Source organism: Pseudopipra pipra, chromosome 1 (assembly GCF_036250125.1).
Source record: "Pseudopipra pipra isolate bDixPip1 chromosome 1, bDixPip1.hap1, whole genome shotgun sequence".
Lineage (NCBI taxonomy): Eukaryota > Metazoa > Chordata > Aves > Passeriformes > Pipridae > Pseudopipra > Pseudopipra pipra.
In genome coordinates, this window is record NC_087549.1 from 13,370,893 (window position 1) to 13,390,008 (window position 19,116).

The following is a 19,116-nucleotide window of genomic DNA, read 5'->3' on the forward strand; positions in this document are numbered from 1 at the left end:
TGCAGTGAAATCCAGAGAAGAATGAAATCTCCTGTTTAGGAGTGTGCACAAAGCATGTCTACTCATAAAGATAAATCTCAAGAACATAATTCAATTTTACTTTACTTCCAGTTTCCCTCTCAAATCAGTCTGAAATTCCCCACTGAGTGACCTTAGTCCCAATAAAAGCTGAGTGAGAAAGATGCCAGTGCCTTGGAGTGATAACCTGCTATTGACAAGTGAGAAGGCCACTTCCTCAGCAATCAACCAATTCCCAGAGCTGTGCCTTTACTTCATGAGGTTCAAATCTCTTTCTAAAAGGGAGCTTTACACATGCTCTTGACTACTAGAAGAGGATGGGCAGGGGATAAATCTGCAGAAGTGGCAAAGATTTGAGTAGCAAAGTAAACCCAGCTTTGCACTAAATGTCAAGTCCTGACTTTATTTCCTCTGCAAAAATATAAATATCTGCATAAATATCACTTTTCGCTTTGGTTTTTTGTTTGTTTGTTTTTTGTTTTGGGGTTTTGTTTGGTTGGTTTTTTGGTTTGGTTTTTTCTTTGTTTGGGGTTTTTTTTGGTTGGTTGGTTGTTTTTTTGGGGTTTTTTTGAGGTTTTTTTTAAGGAAAGTTTACCACATACGTAATATAGAGAAAATGCTCACGTAAAAATAGGAATGAAATCATTGCTGCTGTAAAGAGGAGGGGTGGCATACCTTTCCTGTCCATCAAGCTCCAAGCAGCTGGCACCCTATAAATCATAGGAAGCACAGGAGTAATTATAGAACTGAAAGCTGATTACTGTAAATATTCAGAAATAGCTCCCAGTAATTGCAAGTTAAAGATAATGTGAGCATGATTACAACCATGACAGAACTGCGCACGTCATTTACACTCCCATTTTTCTCTATTCATTAAAACTACATTTTCTCACAAAGTAACAAGCAACCTAGGCAACCTACCACCTTTTATACTAACAACCTGTTAATATTGTCAATTTTTTGTTCTCTGTCAGAATTAGAGTTGATGTGACAACACTCAGAACACCAGGATCTGATTACTTCCCTGTTGGGCACTAAACAATGTAGATTCTGCCAGCTTGATCTGTCATCTCCTGGCACCCCTTCATTGCTCCCAGAGGCACTGCAACACATTTATGGTGGGAAATGCCCAGGGCAACTTTCACTGAGAGCAGATGATGGCAATATGTAAAATGGGGTTTAGTGTCAGGGGTGTTCATGTCTTCACCCTTGGGGCATTATAGAGAGGAAACTCTGTCTCCTCCACCCTTAACGGAAGGAGCTTCTTGAGGAAGATGCATCCGCCAGACACATTGTGCTGGACCATGAAGAAATATTTGATTCCTGCCTCAAAGAAGTTATATGGGCAAGACAAATACAATAATACTTCAACCAAAAGATATCCTCTTTCTTGCACAAACATACTAGAAAAACTCTACCACATGACCAAGAGAGAAAGTTGCTTTTCTGGCATCAGATTGTGCTCTGCTCTTGTCTTCAAATAGGGAAATATACAGAACCTCAAATTTTTATTCTGCACAGAGAACTTAGTTTATTTATGGCTCTAATCCCTATTTGATCCTTACAAAGCTATTTACCTCAATTATAAATATTGCTGATAGCAAGTTCTACAAGTTAATTACCACAAGTGTAGGAGAATTGATTTTCATCCACATCCTTATGTTGTTATTATACAATCTCAAATTCTAGCTGTATTCTGCATTTGAGGCAGAATTTTCTGAATTAATACAATGAGCTTTCAAAAAATCCACCTTTTACCCAGAACTCCTATCTGAAATCATTTAGAACATACTATGATCAAGAAGACAAGGGCCTCTCCACTTGATTTGACCAGAAGAAAGTGCTACAGTAAGTGCAGCTTTTACTACTTGGCAGTAAATTTCTCACCATGCTGTATAATTCCGTGCTCCAAAAGCCTGCGGCCGAGCTGCTCTGCTTCAGTTCGTGTCGTGGCCTCTCCTTCCTGGATCAGCCAGTCAAGGAATTCTGATGCTACAAATGTCCGTTCATACTTGACTCCTTCCTCTTCCCTGGCTTGCAGAAGGGTGTTTTCAGAACTCATCAGCCTGGTATTGGGGGGGGGAAATTGGTATGGAAAACAGTTCTTGAGAAAAGCAATATAAGATGTATTCTGGCAAATCTCACTGATACTAAGCAAACGTATACGAAGTTCTCACTGACTTACTAAATTGCTCCTCAAGCTATCAATTTATAACTGCTTAGTCAAAAAATTTAGGCTATATATCCCTGTGTGAAGTCACTGTTTTCTTGTGTTTTCACCTAAAAGAAAATTAGATTTTTAAGTTTCACATGTCCCCCAGTTAGTCCTCTAGGTTCTCTAAAAGTTACTGTATAATCAACTTTGAAAAAAAATTATCTTAAAAGCGTGACTAATGTGTTCAAAGCTTCCTAATTAATATTTACACTTACCAGGACTATGCCCCGAAGTCATTTAAGTGAATCTGAAAACTCTCCCCATAAGCTCTAAAACAGCTGCAGAAAAATTCAAGAGGAGGAAAAAAAGTAGTTCTGTGGTTTGGGTGGCTGATAAATATTGGGCGTACAACATTTACATGGAGCTGTAGTCAGTGAGCTACACACCTGAACACATTTTAACATCTGAGGCTCAGAGTCTCTGCACCTCAGCTGGCTCTGTGTAACACCAGAGTTCAGAGGAACACCATGAGATGTCTCTAAATCCCCTAGCAATTGGCACGTACATAGCTGAAGGATATACTAATAAAATTCTCTATTCAAGTTATCTGTGCAAACGACACACTATTAAAAAAAAAAAGGAAGAAAAAAGCCTATTAATGCAAAAGTCAGGTTGAAAGTCTGAAAGAGAAGACAATTTGAAAGAAAAAATGAGAATTGTTTCCTTTTAACACAGAATTCCACTTCTTTTTTTTGTTTTGTTGGAAGACTGAGCACCATAGCATCCTTAGTTACCAATCTGATTTTTCTTCATAATTATTTTACTTATTATAGGCTAACAATAAGACTAGTGGTAAGACTTTCAGAGTAACAGCTCAGAAATGGAATGGTTATTTTTTTCATGTAAGACTAATAGGTCCCCTCTCTTCACCAACTATTTTGAAATTAAGGGCACAACTAAAGTACAACAAGCATATTCTGGAAGTGCTTAATCTTTGACCTTCTGATAAAGGAATTGAAATTCATGTAAATCCATACATGGGCCATCTGCTTCTTAAACTGCCAGCATGTCCAGGGATTACAAAATATAACCTCACCTCCTTTGGGAAGCATCAGAAAAATCTGTGCCATAAGAAAACAGAGAGAAGTTTCATTTGAAATTACAGTGAATAGGTTTGACTGGATCCAGCATCTGTTATTTCACCTGAAATATTTCTTCTCTTGACTTTAACCAGCACTAACCTGAAGCCTGAATTAACTGGATCTGACCACCAGGTAGCAGATCATCAAACCAGGCAAAGGCTGCTCAGCCACAGCTGTTTGTCAGTGGCAGCACAATGAGCTGCTCATTTAGATGTTGATGTGTCATTGCCAGCAGCTCTGAGCTGAGTAAGAACTAAGAAAGTCAAAATTAGCTGAAGTCAGGGATGAGGTCAAAAGCAAGAGTATGAGCCACAGGGGACAAGGTATTGACTCCAGCACCTTATTTTTTAATATTTTGATTTACAAGCATCTGCATGCAAGGCAACATTTTGTCCCACATTTTGCATATCTAATACAGACCTAATACGCTCCAAGAGAGTATCTTTAAATGTGTCTTGTTCACCAGGCTTTTTCCCTCCCATTAAAAAATGCAAACTGAAAGCTTGTGTCTTTTTGTACCATCTGCTGCATGGTTACCCATAACTGGTTACCCAGGCTCTGCAGGCACCAAATAAAAAATCCTTAGGATTATGTTAATTGTTCTTTGATGAGTCTGTAATTAGTTGACCAGCTCATTGAAGCTGCAGATAGAGAGGTCCTTGAAAAAGCAATGCTAATTTTTAGAGCTTTACAGACCCACAGAAGAAATCTGGAGAAATATCAAGTGGAAAAAAGCTCAGTTTGACATTTCACACGCTTCTGCATGTGCCCAGAATAGCTGCAAAGGATTCGGACTTGTGAGCAAACAGACACGACAAATTGCCAGTTTAACAAACCCAGACACAGCAATCCATAGACTTACATCGCTCACTGAAGTAAATCACTGTAACTCCATGGCTGTCAACAAAGCTGTACCAATTTACATCAGTCAAAAACCTGGCCTTTCATTAGCCAGAGCTGGAAACTGCCTCTTATTCTACCATTTTTTCCTTGTTTCAAGAAAACATGAAGCTATTCATGTCAAAACATATTACTTACTAAAACTGGTGTTATCCTACACTGGAATGTATTTAGTCAAACACTGAAATTCAGACTCCTTTCAGAAGAAATCTTTAATCTTGTTTTATCAAAATAACTGTACTAGAGGATAAATGTGACTTAACCGCTCATGAGTTAAAATGAAAGTGATTCAAAGAATGCAGTCTCAAAATTATCTGAAAGATTTCCTGAAATTAAAACCATAAATCTGCATTTCTTTCACTATGAAATCTGGTTGAAAAAAACTCAGTGGTTGTCAGCATCATGAAATGAGTGACAGCTCCTAAACCCTAAACTGCACCAGAAACAACATCTTGTGTGCCTGACCAAAACCTACTGAGAATTGTAAACATACAAACAGGATATCTGCACAACTTTTTTTTGTTTTTCTTTTTTTTTTTTTTTTAAGCTATGCAGTGTCTGTGCTGGATTTATTTAAGATTTGCAGGGAGGGTTTTGTTGAACAGGAAACATGATTATCTCATTCAATCTATCTGGTCAGTCCTGTAGAGCTTGAAAACTGATACCAATCTCAGACCTAATAAACTGTTCAACAACTTCAGACAAGACTGTAGGAAATCCAGTGGGTTTCATGTCTAGTTATAAACTTGAACCTCAAAACATGTTCACAGAAAGGTTACCAAAGTTTGCAATGATGTGTAGGGAATCTGAACTGATTTATGATTTCCAGTGCAAATGAAGGGACAATATAATCCGAGACTGATTTAAAATCTTCTAATCATGTGGGTACAGCCACCAAACATGTCCACAGCAGGTGAAGGTGGTAATGCCACAAGAAAGGAGAATCCAGGTTACGAGGAGCTTTGTGGTCATGCAGAAGAGAGACAGGAAAGACAGGGAAAGGGAGCTCCTCAGCATTTGGACAGTCCTTATGTTCCCATGTCCCAGGGCAGAGAACAAGGCTTTTACTCAAAACAACTGTCTAAATGCAGGGAACCTGCCTAATCCATCCATTCCTCTTCCCATGCAACAACCTTCTGATCCTCCTAAAGCATTTTGTTCATTTTCCTCGCTGAGGGTACAAATCTGCATGGGCTGGTATTGGGTAACGTGTCTGCAATTTTGGCAAGCACAAACTACACTGGCTTCTGAACGTAGCAGTACTCCAGCCTTAATGCAGAGAGTGGAGAAGAAACAGTATTATAATGTCTATCTAAAACTAGCAAAGCCTAGTGAAGGTAAGCAACATCTACAAAATTAGACACAGATTTCCAAAATGTGTTGGATTAGGACAGATAGCCTTTGGTATAGTTGCATTTTTCTTGCAATTAGGCCCACAGGCATTTTGATAAACAAGCTGAATATGCTGGTAAGTGACTTCATGTTTGTGCATGAGTACTTTCCTCCAGTTGTTGCCATTTAGTAATTATTTTAATTGCACTGAATTAATATTTTCTTTCTCAGCACTATCAGCAAACGGATACAATGGATATATTACACATCCACACATTTCACTGCAGAACTCTTTCTGTAGTAGTCTGACTTTCAGCATTAGATTTTGAGCTTAAAATGTATCCAATGAAACTGTGAAGGTGTTGTTAATTAGTGTGCATGGACAAAGGAACCAAATAAAATCTGAAATCTCTGCACACTAGATTTGCTAAAATAAACAAAGTGAAGCCCAGATAGGTATGCCTTCTTATCTCCCATGAATATAAAATATTTCTGATGATCCGAGAATTTTGATTAGCTTTGACTGTCACCAGCTGGTTTTGAAATGCCAGGTATTTTTAATCTATACTATATTTAGCACTCAGGGATGGTTTTAAAAGTTTCTGAACCCTTCAGATACGTTGCCTAGGAGCAGTCACCTTGTGAGGATGCTGCTATATTTAGATACAGATGCTGGTTTTGGCGTTAACTCCTTTTCTAAGATGGGAACAATCTCTACTGTTAGGAACATTTTTCTGCTAGTACCATGTTGGACAAACTGGACACTAGACATGGGTTTGGGGATAGTTCTCCATGCAGAGAAATGGTGATGGAGGCAGATACTGGTAGAACAGAGTTCTTTGTGTCATGGTTCCTTTCATGCAGAAGACTGGAATCAGCCTCACCAACAAAAAATTATTTTTCTCATGGAAGAATGGGAATAGAAATACAGACAAAAAAAACCCCACTGTAGACAGTCTAATCAGCTTTTTATAGTATGGGTCAGGCTTGTAGGCATTGCATATTACAGAGTGTAAAGGAGCAAATGCTGTGCTTAGTAAGGCACAGAAGACTTTGGAGGAGGCTGATTCAATCCATCTGTTCCAGTGCATCGAACAGAGGATTTTTTTCAGTGGTGCATTTTTTTATGTCTTATACAATTTATTATTTTTTTACTTTAAATAGTCACAGTCACTGTATCTCCGGAAATGTTATATGATAGAGGCAACAAAAGGAGTGGTATTTACAACTACTTGTTTATATTTTGGTTTCATTGCTCTTTCACCAAACTGATCTTCACAGGCAGCTAACCTTGAAAATAATGTTTATTATCACCTTTTAAACTTGGGAGTTTCCTGAGTGCTTTCTTTCAAGAGGGAGACAAATTTTCTCTGGTGAGAAAACACAGCATCTCTCCTGACTGCTGCAGGCTTCTGCTCCAAGCAAGCAGGAGAGTGGGTGGTATTCAGTCTAGAGCAATACTTCAAGCTTTTTGGTAAATTACACATCACAACTTTTGCATTAATTTGTAGCATATGCTAACATGCATTTTATTCTCTCTGCTTGAAAGTCAAAATCTCCACATCCTGAATAAAAATGTCATTATGAAGTCTGGTTAAGCTATCTAGTTATTTAATGGAAGTAATCCAGTGGGATATTCAGTATCTACGCATAATAATCTGTTTCAAGTCATAATTTTAAACTACTTTAATATAACTTTTCGGATGTAGAAACTTTGTATACTAGAACACTAAAGATTAATTTCACTTACAATTTAAAATATACCTCTTTATGAAGCTGTAGATATGGTGTCTACACAGATAAGTAGCTGCTTGCTCCATGCATTTTGATGTACTAATGCTTTAGGAATTATGATTATGCTTTCACATGACAAATCATCCTTTAGTAATTACTTTTACAGAATAGATTTCAACATACTTTTCGTACAGTCTTTGTCCTCTCATGAACACCTTCACCTCATTGTCCAGTGGAAACGTCCCGTCATCTTTTCTGAAGCGGTAGAACAGTTTGACATCCTTGAATTCTTTATGCTCATCACAGACTGAAACATAAAATAATTAAATAAAAAACCAATCACATATATGTTAAGGAGTTGAGGATCCATTTACCAGGTACCGCTGCTGAACTTCAAAGCAAGCACATATAGAGTCTAACCCCCTGTATTTTTGAGCTAACAACTTTGCTCTGTTCTAATAACCAGTGAAAGGCTGGAGAAAACTTTCAGACAGGTAACCAAATTTCAAGATGAGGGAGGTAAGTGTTTGTCAGTTTTGTGAGTATTGCTGCAAAAATAAAGAACAAAAAAGCATCCATCTGCTACAAACTCAGAACACCTCTTGCTGAAAACAGTCTGTTGGCTTCTTTGTTTAAAAGGCCGCCAGGGTAGAATGCCCAATAATTTAAGGTTTGTCAAACTTCTTAAAGTTATTAGTATCAGTTAGCAATGCTGTAGGAAACCTGAGACTCACTAAAGAAACAGTTAAAATCAAAGCCTTCTCCCTCTTCAAATTGTCTCAGTTGCTCTGCCATGCCAGCTAGCAAATGGTAGGTACAATAAGGAGCACACTGGGAAATGCCAAATTAGGTTTGTAAGACAGCAGCTGATGATGGGCTCTTGTAAATGCAGAACAGAGTCCCATCAAGGGCATAAACTGATGGGAGCCATCCCAAGCAAGCTGCTCCTAACAGAGTTGTCAGCCTATATTCATGGCCAGTCTTCGCAAACGAAGATTTGGGAAAGGTCATTACCCTTCGAGCCTGCACAGTGGATTTTTTTAGGTGAGACACAGTGTGCGCTGAACTGAGCCCACCCTTTAATCCTAAGGTTCATCTGCCGGGACCGAGCGAGCTTGGACGGTGGCAATGAGGTCCTCAGGACGTAGGTTTGTTTAGAGTGACCTTCTCTTAGATGGATGGCCTTACAGGGCTGATGAGCTCCATCTGCCTGGAGGAGTTCCCTAACCGGGAATCGAAACCAGGCCATGGTGGTGAGAGCACCACATCCTAACCACTAGACCACCGGGGGTCCTCCTGTCAGCCTATATACATAGGGTACATTCTGCACCACAGAAGCAGAATCTGGTACCTCTTTCACTTGATACGGGAGCTGAAGCATCCTGCAGAACCTGATTGAACCTCCCTGAATTTGCCTACCCTAGCTCACTTTCTAAACTATTTTATTAGAGTGCAATATATGAAAATTTTCAAGAAACAGCTGTTCCACGTGTAATATATACACACACGTATATATGAAATTCATGTGGAAGCTACAATGTGCAATTGGATCCTGTGGTAGAAAACACTTTGAGGTTGTTAGAGCTTTAAACAAGCATTCAGCAATAAAGCCTCTATTGCTCAATTAAATTAAGTCACTCAGGCATCCACGCAACTCTTCACTGACATTTTCTCAATAGAGGATTAAGTAGTCAGATTTGAATACCCTATAATTACTTTATTCTTTAACTATCTACCATGAGTTCCAGTTTCCATAACTACACAGAATTTTCATTTAATAGCCAAGCAGAAGCTGTAGAAGTGGCAGTCATTCAATATGTGCATTTCTGACTCTAATTAAGGTGTTGTTAATGTACTTCAGATAGCAGCAGCATTGCTGCACATACAATGACCTCTGCATAAAGTCAGCATTTGTTTGTTCGCAGTCCCTCAGTTTTCTCTTTAAAAAGAAACAAACGGTACATTTGCCTTTTTGATATGGGTAATACTATAGGCTTGAAATCGAGGCCTTGGGTCTTCTTCGCTTGTGTGCTTCCCAGCCTTTCTGTGCCCCAAAAGGCAACTAAATGCTACCATTGAATTGGAAGTCTCCTTTTCATCAGCATAAATTGTTATTCAAGAAGCTGAAAGGAACAGATCTCAAATAGACAACAAGTTTAGGGGAAAATTAATCAGGGCACAGCCGGACCGCTAACTTCTTGCAGCTGTACCAGCACTAATGTTTGCGCAGCTGGTGTGAGGGACAGGGCCAGGGAACTAATCCACGTGAGAAAAATGATCTTTTTTTTGCTGGCTGATTTTTCAGATGGGTTTTTCAGCTGGAGAGCTGTGCTCTTCGGAGCAGGGAAGTGAGGGCAGCAAGTAGAGGGGTGGGGCACAATCCAGCTGGGGCTGCTCTGGAGGCAGGGAAGCAGTATCACAGTCTCCAGTATCTTACCCTGCTACCTTGGGTCACTCCACACCTCTTCAGCCTCTCATGTCCTTCAGGACACAGGGGACCTTGCACATCAGCATAGTCCAAGGGAGGTGCTCTATTTCTGGCAGGGAAAGAATCCTACCTTTGTTTCACAAACACTCAATAAAATTTAGCTTAGAACTTTTGAGCAGCTGATATTGCACTCACCATGGTGGATAATGCTGTGATCCAGTAATTTCTGCACCAGTTTAATGGCTGTCTCTCTGTCAGAGGCCTCTTTGTGGTCAATCAGCCAGTCGATCAGCTCTTTGGCGACGAAGCAGTTCGGGTACGTTTTGAGGTGGTGCCGCCGATCTTTAATGACCTTTTCTTCATGCAGTCGGAGCCTGGGGGTCAAATCACCTTCTGAGTATCATTTGCAAAGAGCCTTTGTAACTAGAAAGACTAGGACAAGAGCGGAGCAGCACTCAAGCCCTGCTCAAAGGATGGGCTTTGAAGGGTAGAATAGGAAGGGACCCAGCCACACCTCCACTGCTGGTATCTCACAACCAGGAAACCCACAGCAACCATTTGTTACAAGTTTAAACTCCATAATTGAAAAAACTTGTTTTCTGCTCAGTGGAAAAGTTTATAAAAACTGAAGAACAGAACACCATACTAAATCCATTAAAATACTTCCTGTAGGTCAATTAAACTGCCAATAATTTGGAATTAATTTTCCCACATTATCTCTAATACATTCCATGTTACTCCTTTATTTTATAGTATCACTGCTGTAGATTCTTTTTTCTTTTTTATCTCATTCATTTTTTCAGTTGTAGTTTCTCCCTTGGTTGGGTAACTGCATTTTGCCTCCAGCTGCACAACAAGCATAGCATTTATGATTTAAAATTCAGGTGTGAAGCTGTTCCAACACAATGCTATCTGTCATTAAAAAGCTGCCTCCTACTTCAAATCAAGAACTGATTTGTCACTTGGGGACCTGTTGGTAAATGCTCTCTAGCTGCAAAATCTCCCCCATCATCTTGAAAGCAAGTTGGCTGGCTGTTTTTGAGATGTTTGGGTCAGAATGCTAGATCCTGATTAGAGTAATACCTTGTTAATAAAGGTTCTGGGGTTCTGCATCTTTATTTTTAGTAATTTTTTTCTAAATAAACAAAATAAGCAACATTACCAATAAATTAACGGATAGAAGTTTCTAAAGTTTTGTTTAAGTTTTATGCTTTCTTGTTCCATTTTAATGAATCATATCAGAAAATCTCTTTGTAGTGCCATGCCTATACCCCAGTTCTGAGGAAAGCACAGAAACCATAATGCTTGGGCTCCTGTCACAAACAGAAACATTGCTGTTCATTTCCAAGTGGCCAGGATCCTACCTTGTAAACACCCTCACTGACTTCAAAGGGTCCTGAGCAATGCTACAGTAATTGTAGGGGGTACAAGGGTGATAACACAGAAGAGTGTTAACATGAGCCTCAAGAAGCACGGAGCAATTTTCCTCTCAATGTGATTCCAGTATGAAACAATATTTTCGCTCTAGAATCAAAAAAAGGTAAAATATTTGGCTGAAATCAGTGAAGAAAGTAATATTAGGGCATTAGACAAGGCTTATGTAGGCATCTACCTAAAAATAGTAGCAAAGCAATGTTTCTGTTCTGCAGTATTTAGCCTTGAACGACACTGGAATGGTCAATCTGATGTTAATTCAAAACCAGCTTTGCAAACATCATTAAAAAAATCTAAGAGTTTTATATTAAAAATACTGATAAATCAGATAAGTATTCTGTAAAGAAATGCTGATTAATATCCCAGGCATTGTGAAATTCTCTGAGCTAAAATATCTTTGCTTATAGCACATTTTCCAGATGTGCTCTAACAGCTGTTGCCATGCTCAGAAAGAAAAGCTGACACAGTTTTAATTATAGAACATGCAATTATCAGTATGTCTGATGGAGATTCACAATTAAAATACATTCCAGATTCTGTTAATGTTCATCCAGTCTTATGTCACACAATAATCTGCAAGAACAAAATTATAAAAAGAGTGTATAATACGTATGCAGACAGCTCAACCCAGCTTTGTGTAAGTCTAAATGGCTGTAGTTCATCTGATACAAGAGGGAAACCACCTTCTTAGTCCACATATTGCACAGGAGTGTAACAGTACTGGTCTGGCATTCCACAAACAAGTCAGCCAAGAGCCCCAGAAATGAGCATCTAGGTCTTCAATTCTGACTTCAGGCTTTCCTGCAGTTGGTGGGCTTATAAATATTTCAATTTCTCTGTCATATCAAAAGACACAAGTTCCCACTACAATCTTTTTACTCATTCAGACCATTCACAAAGTCTCTGTATATGCCTTTTTGCCTATATTCATAAAACTCATAAAAATGTCATAATCTTAATTACTTCCACCCACTAGCTAAAGTGGATCTGAATTTGCTAAGAGGTTATAAAATCATTAAGTCAATGACAGCATGACCACATAAGCCTCAAGAAGCCTGAAAAAACAAATTTATCTACAATGGATGTGGGAACCTTTGCTGCAGTCTATATCAATTGTATCCATACTGAATTATGGCCATGCTAATTTATTTGGAATAAAGAACAGAAGGGGAACAGGTTTTGTCCTTGGTGATGTATGCTGTTCTCTCTGTCAAGGCTCTCTCACCCCTACAAACCTGCTAAAAATCAAACTATATGGAGAAGTAGCTCAGTAAATTGGCATTGTACCCAGTGTAAGCTACAAATACAGAAGTCTAAGATAAAGTTATTGAGCATATATTGCAGTATACAAATCAAAAGTTTAGGCAGGAATTCAAAAAATGTGTCTGTGTTCATAAGTATTTATCAGGAGATAAATCAAATGGGTCAAAAAGGAATGAAACGCACCAGTGAATGCAATTATACTGGAGCCAATGCCCACATGAAGTCGTAAATTCTTTATCCCTTGGCATTGGGAAACAGGCTTCTCACTCAAAGTTCTTGATGTTTTTCCCTTTAAGTAACATTAATCACTTTACGTCAGCTAGTCTACATGATGACTGGAAAAGACCTAACATCAAACATATTTCTCTCACTTTTTCAAGAGCTGATTAGGAGAATTAGCTGACTGACAAATCCTGACCAGCTTGAGAGGAGAAGGGGAGGAGAGGGCAAATAACAAGGGTAAATGGGGAGACACTTTGACTCAATAAGCCTTAAAAAGTTGACCCTCTTTCCACAACTTAATAGCTGAACACCAGAAAATGATCTTATGTACACGAGTACATCATCCATACATAATTCCATGCATCGGTCAAGACTACCTGCCAGATTTTGCACAAGGGGCCACAGTCTGCTCTACCTGGAGAAAAAACAGTGAGAGCTCAAAAGCATTTGAGCAATTGCCTGTGAACTGTAACAGGTATATGCAACCCTTTAATATTTACAAACTGATATCCATGACTCTTAGTCATGCTTACAACAAATAAAGACAGGCTGTATTTGCAAGCATGCATGCCAGAACAGTTTCCTGGGGGCTTGTCCAAACAGGAGTTGCTCCTAATTAACAACATGTAGGGACTCTTGCTCCAAACAGAAGTGCCTTCCTCCTCCGTAGCATGGAACAGGATAACCTGGAAAACGCTGCTTCTGATTTGCAGTAAGTGTGTTCAGAGCTATCTGGAACAATGCTATTTGTTGAGAGGCATTTTCTTTGGTAACTGTCAGAAAAGTCAAGATAATGGAAAAATCTAAATCTTTGCCTAGAAATGAAGGATCAGGCACTAACTTGGGACAAAACTGCTCTTGCAGCTACATGAAACTTGCATTTTGTTTCCAACCGACAGGGACATTATTTCCACCAGGGACATTACACATTTTCAAGTTTCTTGCATCTTTTTCTGGACCAATGGATAAGGACTTAAGAGACAGTGCCTGCACAAGAGTTTAGCTTTACTTTTAAACCCAGAAAAAGTTAGCCTGCTGGATAAAGACAGTAAATATATCATTAACTGGACCATGGTCCAAATATCTCACCCAGCTATTTCCCTTTATTAAGTCTAGTAGTTTGGGCTTGGCTAACATAGATCTTCCAAAGCACTATCCAATCCTGATTTCTATGCGTGAAAAGAACCCTAAAAACCTCCTGCTCTTCCTGGTAATTTTCTGAATAAATTATCTGCCATTTCCTAGTATATCCGATATAGTCCCTACATTTATCCTAGCAAGGCTCAGGAACAACGTGCAGAGAACAGGTTGGTCCCTGACACTCTAAATAGACAAGATGGTACGAAGACTTTCATATGGAGCTCCACTCATTCACCTTTTTTAACATTCCTGAAACAATCATACACACACATAAAAATGCATATATCACTGAATTGTAGAACAGTTTGGGTTGTGTTTTAGTTGTGGCTTTTAAAGGTCATCTGGTCTAACCCATCTGCAATGAGTAGACACATTTTCCACTATATCAAGTTGCTCAAAGCCCCTGCACCCTAAACTTGAATGTTTCCAGGGATGGGGCATCTACCACCCCTCTGGGCACCTTGTTCCAGTATTTCACCACCATCATCACAAAAAATTTCTTCCTTCTATCTAATCTGAATCTACCATTTTTTAATTTAAACCACTACCACTTACTGTATTGCAAGAGGCCCTACTAAAAAGTAGGTCCACATCTTTCTTCTAAGCCCCCTTTAAGAATTGAAAGGCCACAATAAGGTCTTCCTGGAGCCTTCTCTTCCGCAGGCTGTTTTTCTGTTTTCACAAGAGGTACTCTATCCCTCTAATCATCTTCATGGTCCTTCTCTGGACTGACTCCAACACGTTGATGTCTTTCCTGTGCTGAGGACCCCAGAGCTGGATACAGTACTCCAGGTGGTGTCTCACTAGAGCAGGGGGGCTGGATCCCCTCCCTTGACCTGCTGACCACACTGCTTTTGGTGCAGCCCAGAATACAATTGTCTTTCTGGGTTGCAATCACACATTACAGAGTCACAGAATCACAGAATATGACAAGTTGGAAGGGACCCACAAAGATTATCAAGTCCAACCCTTAGACCATCCCCAAGAGTCACATCATTGTCACGTCACGTCCATCTTTTCATCCACCATCACCCCAAGTCCTTCTCAGCAGGGCTGCTCTTGATTTGTTCATCCCACTGTCTGTATTGATATAGCAGGGGTTGCCCTGACCCAGGCATACACCTTGCACTTGGCCTTGTTGAACCTTATTAGGCTCCCATGGACCCACTTCTCAAGCTTATCCAGGTGCCTCTGGATGGCATTCTGTCCCTCAGGTGTGTCATTCACTGCTCTCAGCTTGGTGTCATCTGCAAACTTGCTGAGGGTGCACTTGATGCCACTGTCTGTGTCACTGATGATGATAATAAACTGTACTGCTCCCAGTACGGACCTCAGAGGGACACCCTCATCACCAGTCTCCATCTGGACATAGAGCCATTGACCACTCCCCTCTGGATGTAACCCTCCAACAAACTCCTCATCAGCTGAATAGCCCACTCAAATCCATCTCTCTCCAATTTAGAGAGAAGAATGTTGTGGTGAACTCTGTTAAAGGCCCTTAAAAAATCCAGACAAATGACATCTGCAGCCCCTCCCCTGTCCACTGATGTAGTTATTCCATCACAGAAGGCCACCAGGTTGGTCAGTCAAGACTTGCCCTTCGTGAAGCCAAGCAACATATATATGGCTTGGTTTCAAAGTGTGTATAAATATGTATATGTGTGCATACATATATATATGATATATAGAAATAAAACATATATGCAAATGACATACAATATTTTCATTATGATATTTTGCAGTATGTAATCATCTATACTATATGTCATATATATCTCATCTATATCACAGAACACATCATTTAGAACAATATTATTTTTTTTAATGGAAGGACAAAACACCAGTGAAGAGATAATTTAAAATGGAAATTCTTAGCAGAATTTATTAATTATTGAACAATACACATTGATGTTGTAATTGGCCATGACACAAAGCACGTCCTGCCTCAGAGTGCTCAACTGCTGCTGCTGAGTTCTAGCACGCTCATGGGTTACTGCTGTGTTACACTTTGGTTTCAGTGACTATCCCAGATGGAGCACTGCCAGTCAGCATTCATTGAACTACTACAATTCTATCAAATTTGGTAAACTCTGAACAAAACCATATTAGATCCCTTCAAAATTAACAGTGGTATGCAAGAAGGCAAAGCAGTGCAAGTGGTTTCTGCCACTCTCAAATTCTTTCACAAGTTTCCTGTACTTGGAACTTCTGTAAGAGAAGGATTTACTTATTTCCAAGAAAAACAAGTCACAACATCCTTAGGGAGAAACATATACACATAGAAAAAGTATCCTGACAAAGATGAGGACAATTCATGGTGGCTAAAGAACATGGGAGAAACATATACAGATAGAAAAAGTATCCTGACAAAGATGAGGACAATTCATGGTGGCTAAAGAACATGGGGTTTTCACACCTCTTCTCAAGGGTTATCACAGGTGTGCCACTGGCAGGTAGAATTGCCCCTTTCTGTTGGAAACAGAACAGTTTTGTATCTGCCCAGAGGTCACAAACTTTGGCTGTTTTCTGAACATAAGCATATGACCTGTCTACAGCATAGGCATCTTACAAAAGATGGCATTTTCCAAAGTGTCTCAGTGACTTAGAAGCATAGGTCCCACTGAAATTTAAACCTCACAAGTCAGTTGCGGACCCAATTAATTACAAAATAAATGAGCATAAGGCAGCATTTTTGTATATACACAGACCTAGGAAAATACAGGACTACTTGAAATGTCCTTTACACTAAACTTTTGCCACTGCACTGTCAGCAAAAAAAATAAAATAGGTCATGAGGATATGAACTTTTTACACAGAGGCGATCATGAAGGTACTCTGTGAATGTAGTATGTGTTGCTGGGACAAGCATTTCCAGCTGGGTTTGCCAAGTCTCAGCTGAAGTGTCAGCATTTCACCACTGAATGTTCCTCTTTCTATTTATGCTTCAACTCTGCAATCACTTAGTTTTGTTACTTGATATTCACAGGAGCTAGAATACCCTTTAAAACATGGGGTCATACTGGAAATAGGATGAAAATATTTCTGTGTCAGTAGCTGTGGCAGAGAAGGAATTCTAACATCTCAAATGGGGTTAGAGAGGTTGTCTTCAAAGCAGCTCCTGATACCAGTTCTCGTCACTGTGTTTATCTCCACTTTTTTGCCCACAGCCATGTAGTCAATGTGAAGAGATGCCAGAACACAGAGCCAGACAGAAAAACTTCAGGTAAACCATCTCTGGGTGCACTGCAGAGGAAATCCTAAAGCTTTCAAAGAAGTGATGGTTCACCAGTGCCCCCGTGGCTTTAAATAAAACACTGTGGCTGCCTCTTTAATGAGGTCTTTTTTTATGCATTCAGAAAGCACTAAGGTCACTAAGCCCACAACCAAGCATGCACAGGGACATCCCCAGTACTCATAACATTTTAGTAATACTGTTAGGGATCAAAGCAAACTCTGGGGAACAGACACAGTCATGGCTCAGGGTCTGGGATGAAATCAAAATGATGTGTCTTGGAGACACTCTTTCAGCCCATAAATTCAGGCCAGAAATTCAGAGCCACAGGCTCCCTTTCAGTACTCCAGACTGAAGAAAAATTATATCTGTGTGTTTGTAATAACCTGTCATAAAACTAGAGACCCTTTGTAAAAGCAACGGAAGCTGTGAAGCGGCTGATCCCCCTGCCTGCCAAGCCATTTCATTTGCATTTCACTTTTAAGTAAATTGTGTACAAATATGAATAATATACATCTACTTGCCTATGCGCTTGAACCTTGAGAGCTTCTGGCTTGCTGGAAAGCATAAAACCATATTTTACAAAGATGAAAACACAGAATACAGGCAAGTTATTATTTCACCTGTCCCTAGTCATAAGGAAAGTGGAAGTCTGCCTGTCTTGCTCCAGCTGTTTGCTTTCTGGGCTGAAGCTGTCAGAACTGAGCAACTCATAGTTCTCCTTCTCTACAGAGAAGTCAAATATAACTGCTTCTCACTCATGTAGGATGAGCTGGGATGCACCATGGGATGCATGTATGCAGGTCTATGTGATACTACTGTGTGGATCCCCAAAAGAACTGATGGACTTTCCACTGAAGAGCAAGCCATCTTTGCTCACATCCATCAACTATATTTTCTCCACATTACTTTTCTGTGTCTCCATTGCAAGGATATTCTTAGGCTTACCAAATCAATAATAATTTTCTCAATGATGTCTTCCCAAATCTAAACTGAGGACTTCTACCATAAACCACTAAAATTTCAAAGTACAGACCAGAAACCACAGGAGAACTGTTGCTATAGACATCCCTTGACTGGATTAACAGGGTAGCCATAAGCCCAGCACCTCTTGTAGATTTATGCTAAAATACCTCTCAATAAATGAATTATTTTATGGATAGCAAACTTAGGAAGGAGCAGTGTAGGTCTCAAGGGAGGCCAGTGAAAATCAATGAAATTTTTGTCAGGGAATGCAGACCTGTTATCTCAGTAACACGGCTGGAGGAGGAGAACTTTCCTTTGAATGCTAAATGGGCTAAACAGAGCAAGTACAGGTCAAAGAGCACAAGCCCTACTGCTACAGCTATTGCTGCTAGCACTGCCATTCAGGATCTTGGAGAGACAGACTGGGATCTGGGGAATAGGACGCTGAACTACAGGTCTGCATCACTGGAGTCAAGAAGAGGGGCTGCAGCAAGGACACAAGGGGCTGTGAGTACCAGAAAGCCCTGCTGTGTGAAAGTTCCTCTCTTGGATGCACCTTGTACCCCAAGGAGGTAGGGAAGCCAAAAGAAGCTACAGGCTGAGGTCCCTTATGCAGCAAGGCTGACATCTCTTCTACACTTATCCAGAGAGAAAAGCTGACTATGACCTTGGTCACTTGCAGTCTGTGCAGCAAGTTTCAGACAGCCTGAGAAACAAGGAGGTCTTTTTCACCCACCCATCTCTCAGCACATCTGGGAAGAGCAAACCTGTAATGCCCAGAAAGCACCACAGTACTGAACAGGTCTGCAGTGCAAACAGTAAAAGGGGGTGTTATCTGCCAGAGATAACCCAAGAAATCCATGGGAGAAGTGAAATCAGTCAAGTGCCTAATCTCAAGTGCAGTTTGGTATTTCTCCCACCCTGTCAATAAGTGACAAGTAGTTTTGCTGGGACATTATATGGCTTTGGGTAATCTCTGAGCTCAAAGTCCTTCCAGGCATGGCTGCTCTCAACCTGAGGGCTGCATACATGCAGGAGATCTTCTCCCTGATATTTTATGCTTCTTAGAGGAGCACCAACTGTTTGGACTTCTTTCAGCAGTCCTTGGCAACCCTGCTTAAAGCAAAAAAAATCTGCCTTCATCATTAAT

At 39.9% G+C, this 19,116-nt stretch overlaps 1 protein-coding gene across 2 annotated transcripts in view; it reads right to left on the reverse strand.

Moving 5' to 3' along the window:
• The window catches only part of DEPTOR (DEP domain containing MTOR interacting protein), a 74,750-nt gene that overhangs the window by 37,648 nt on the left and 17,986 nt on the right, over positions 1-19,116 (reverse strand). For both annotated transcript variants that reach the window (XM_064645921.1, XM_064645931.1), the window contains 3 exons: positions 9,905-10,083; positions 7,465-7,588; positions 1,906-2,084 (listed from right to left, as the gene is read on the reverse strand). In XM_064645921.1, the coding sequence (XP_064501991.1) occupies positions 1,906-2,084; positions 7,465-7,588; positions 9,905-10,083 (482 nt within the window). The remainder of the gene's footprint in view (positions 1-1,905; positions 2,085-7,464; positions 7,589-9,904; positions 10,084-19,116) is intronic.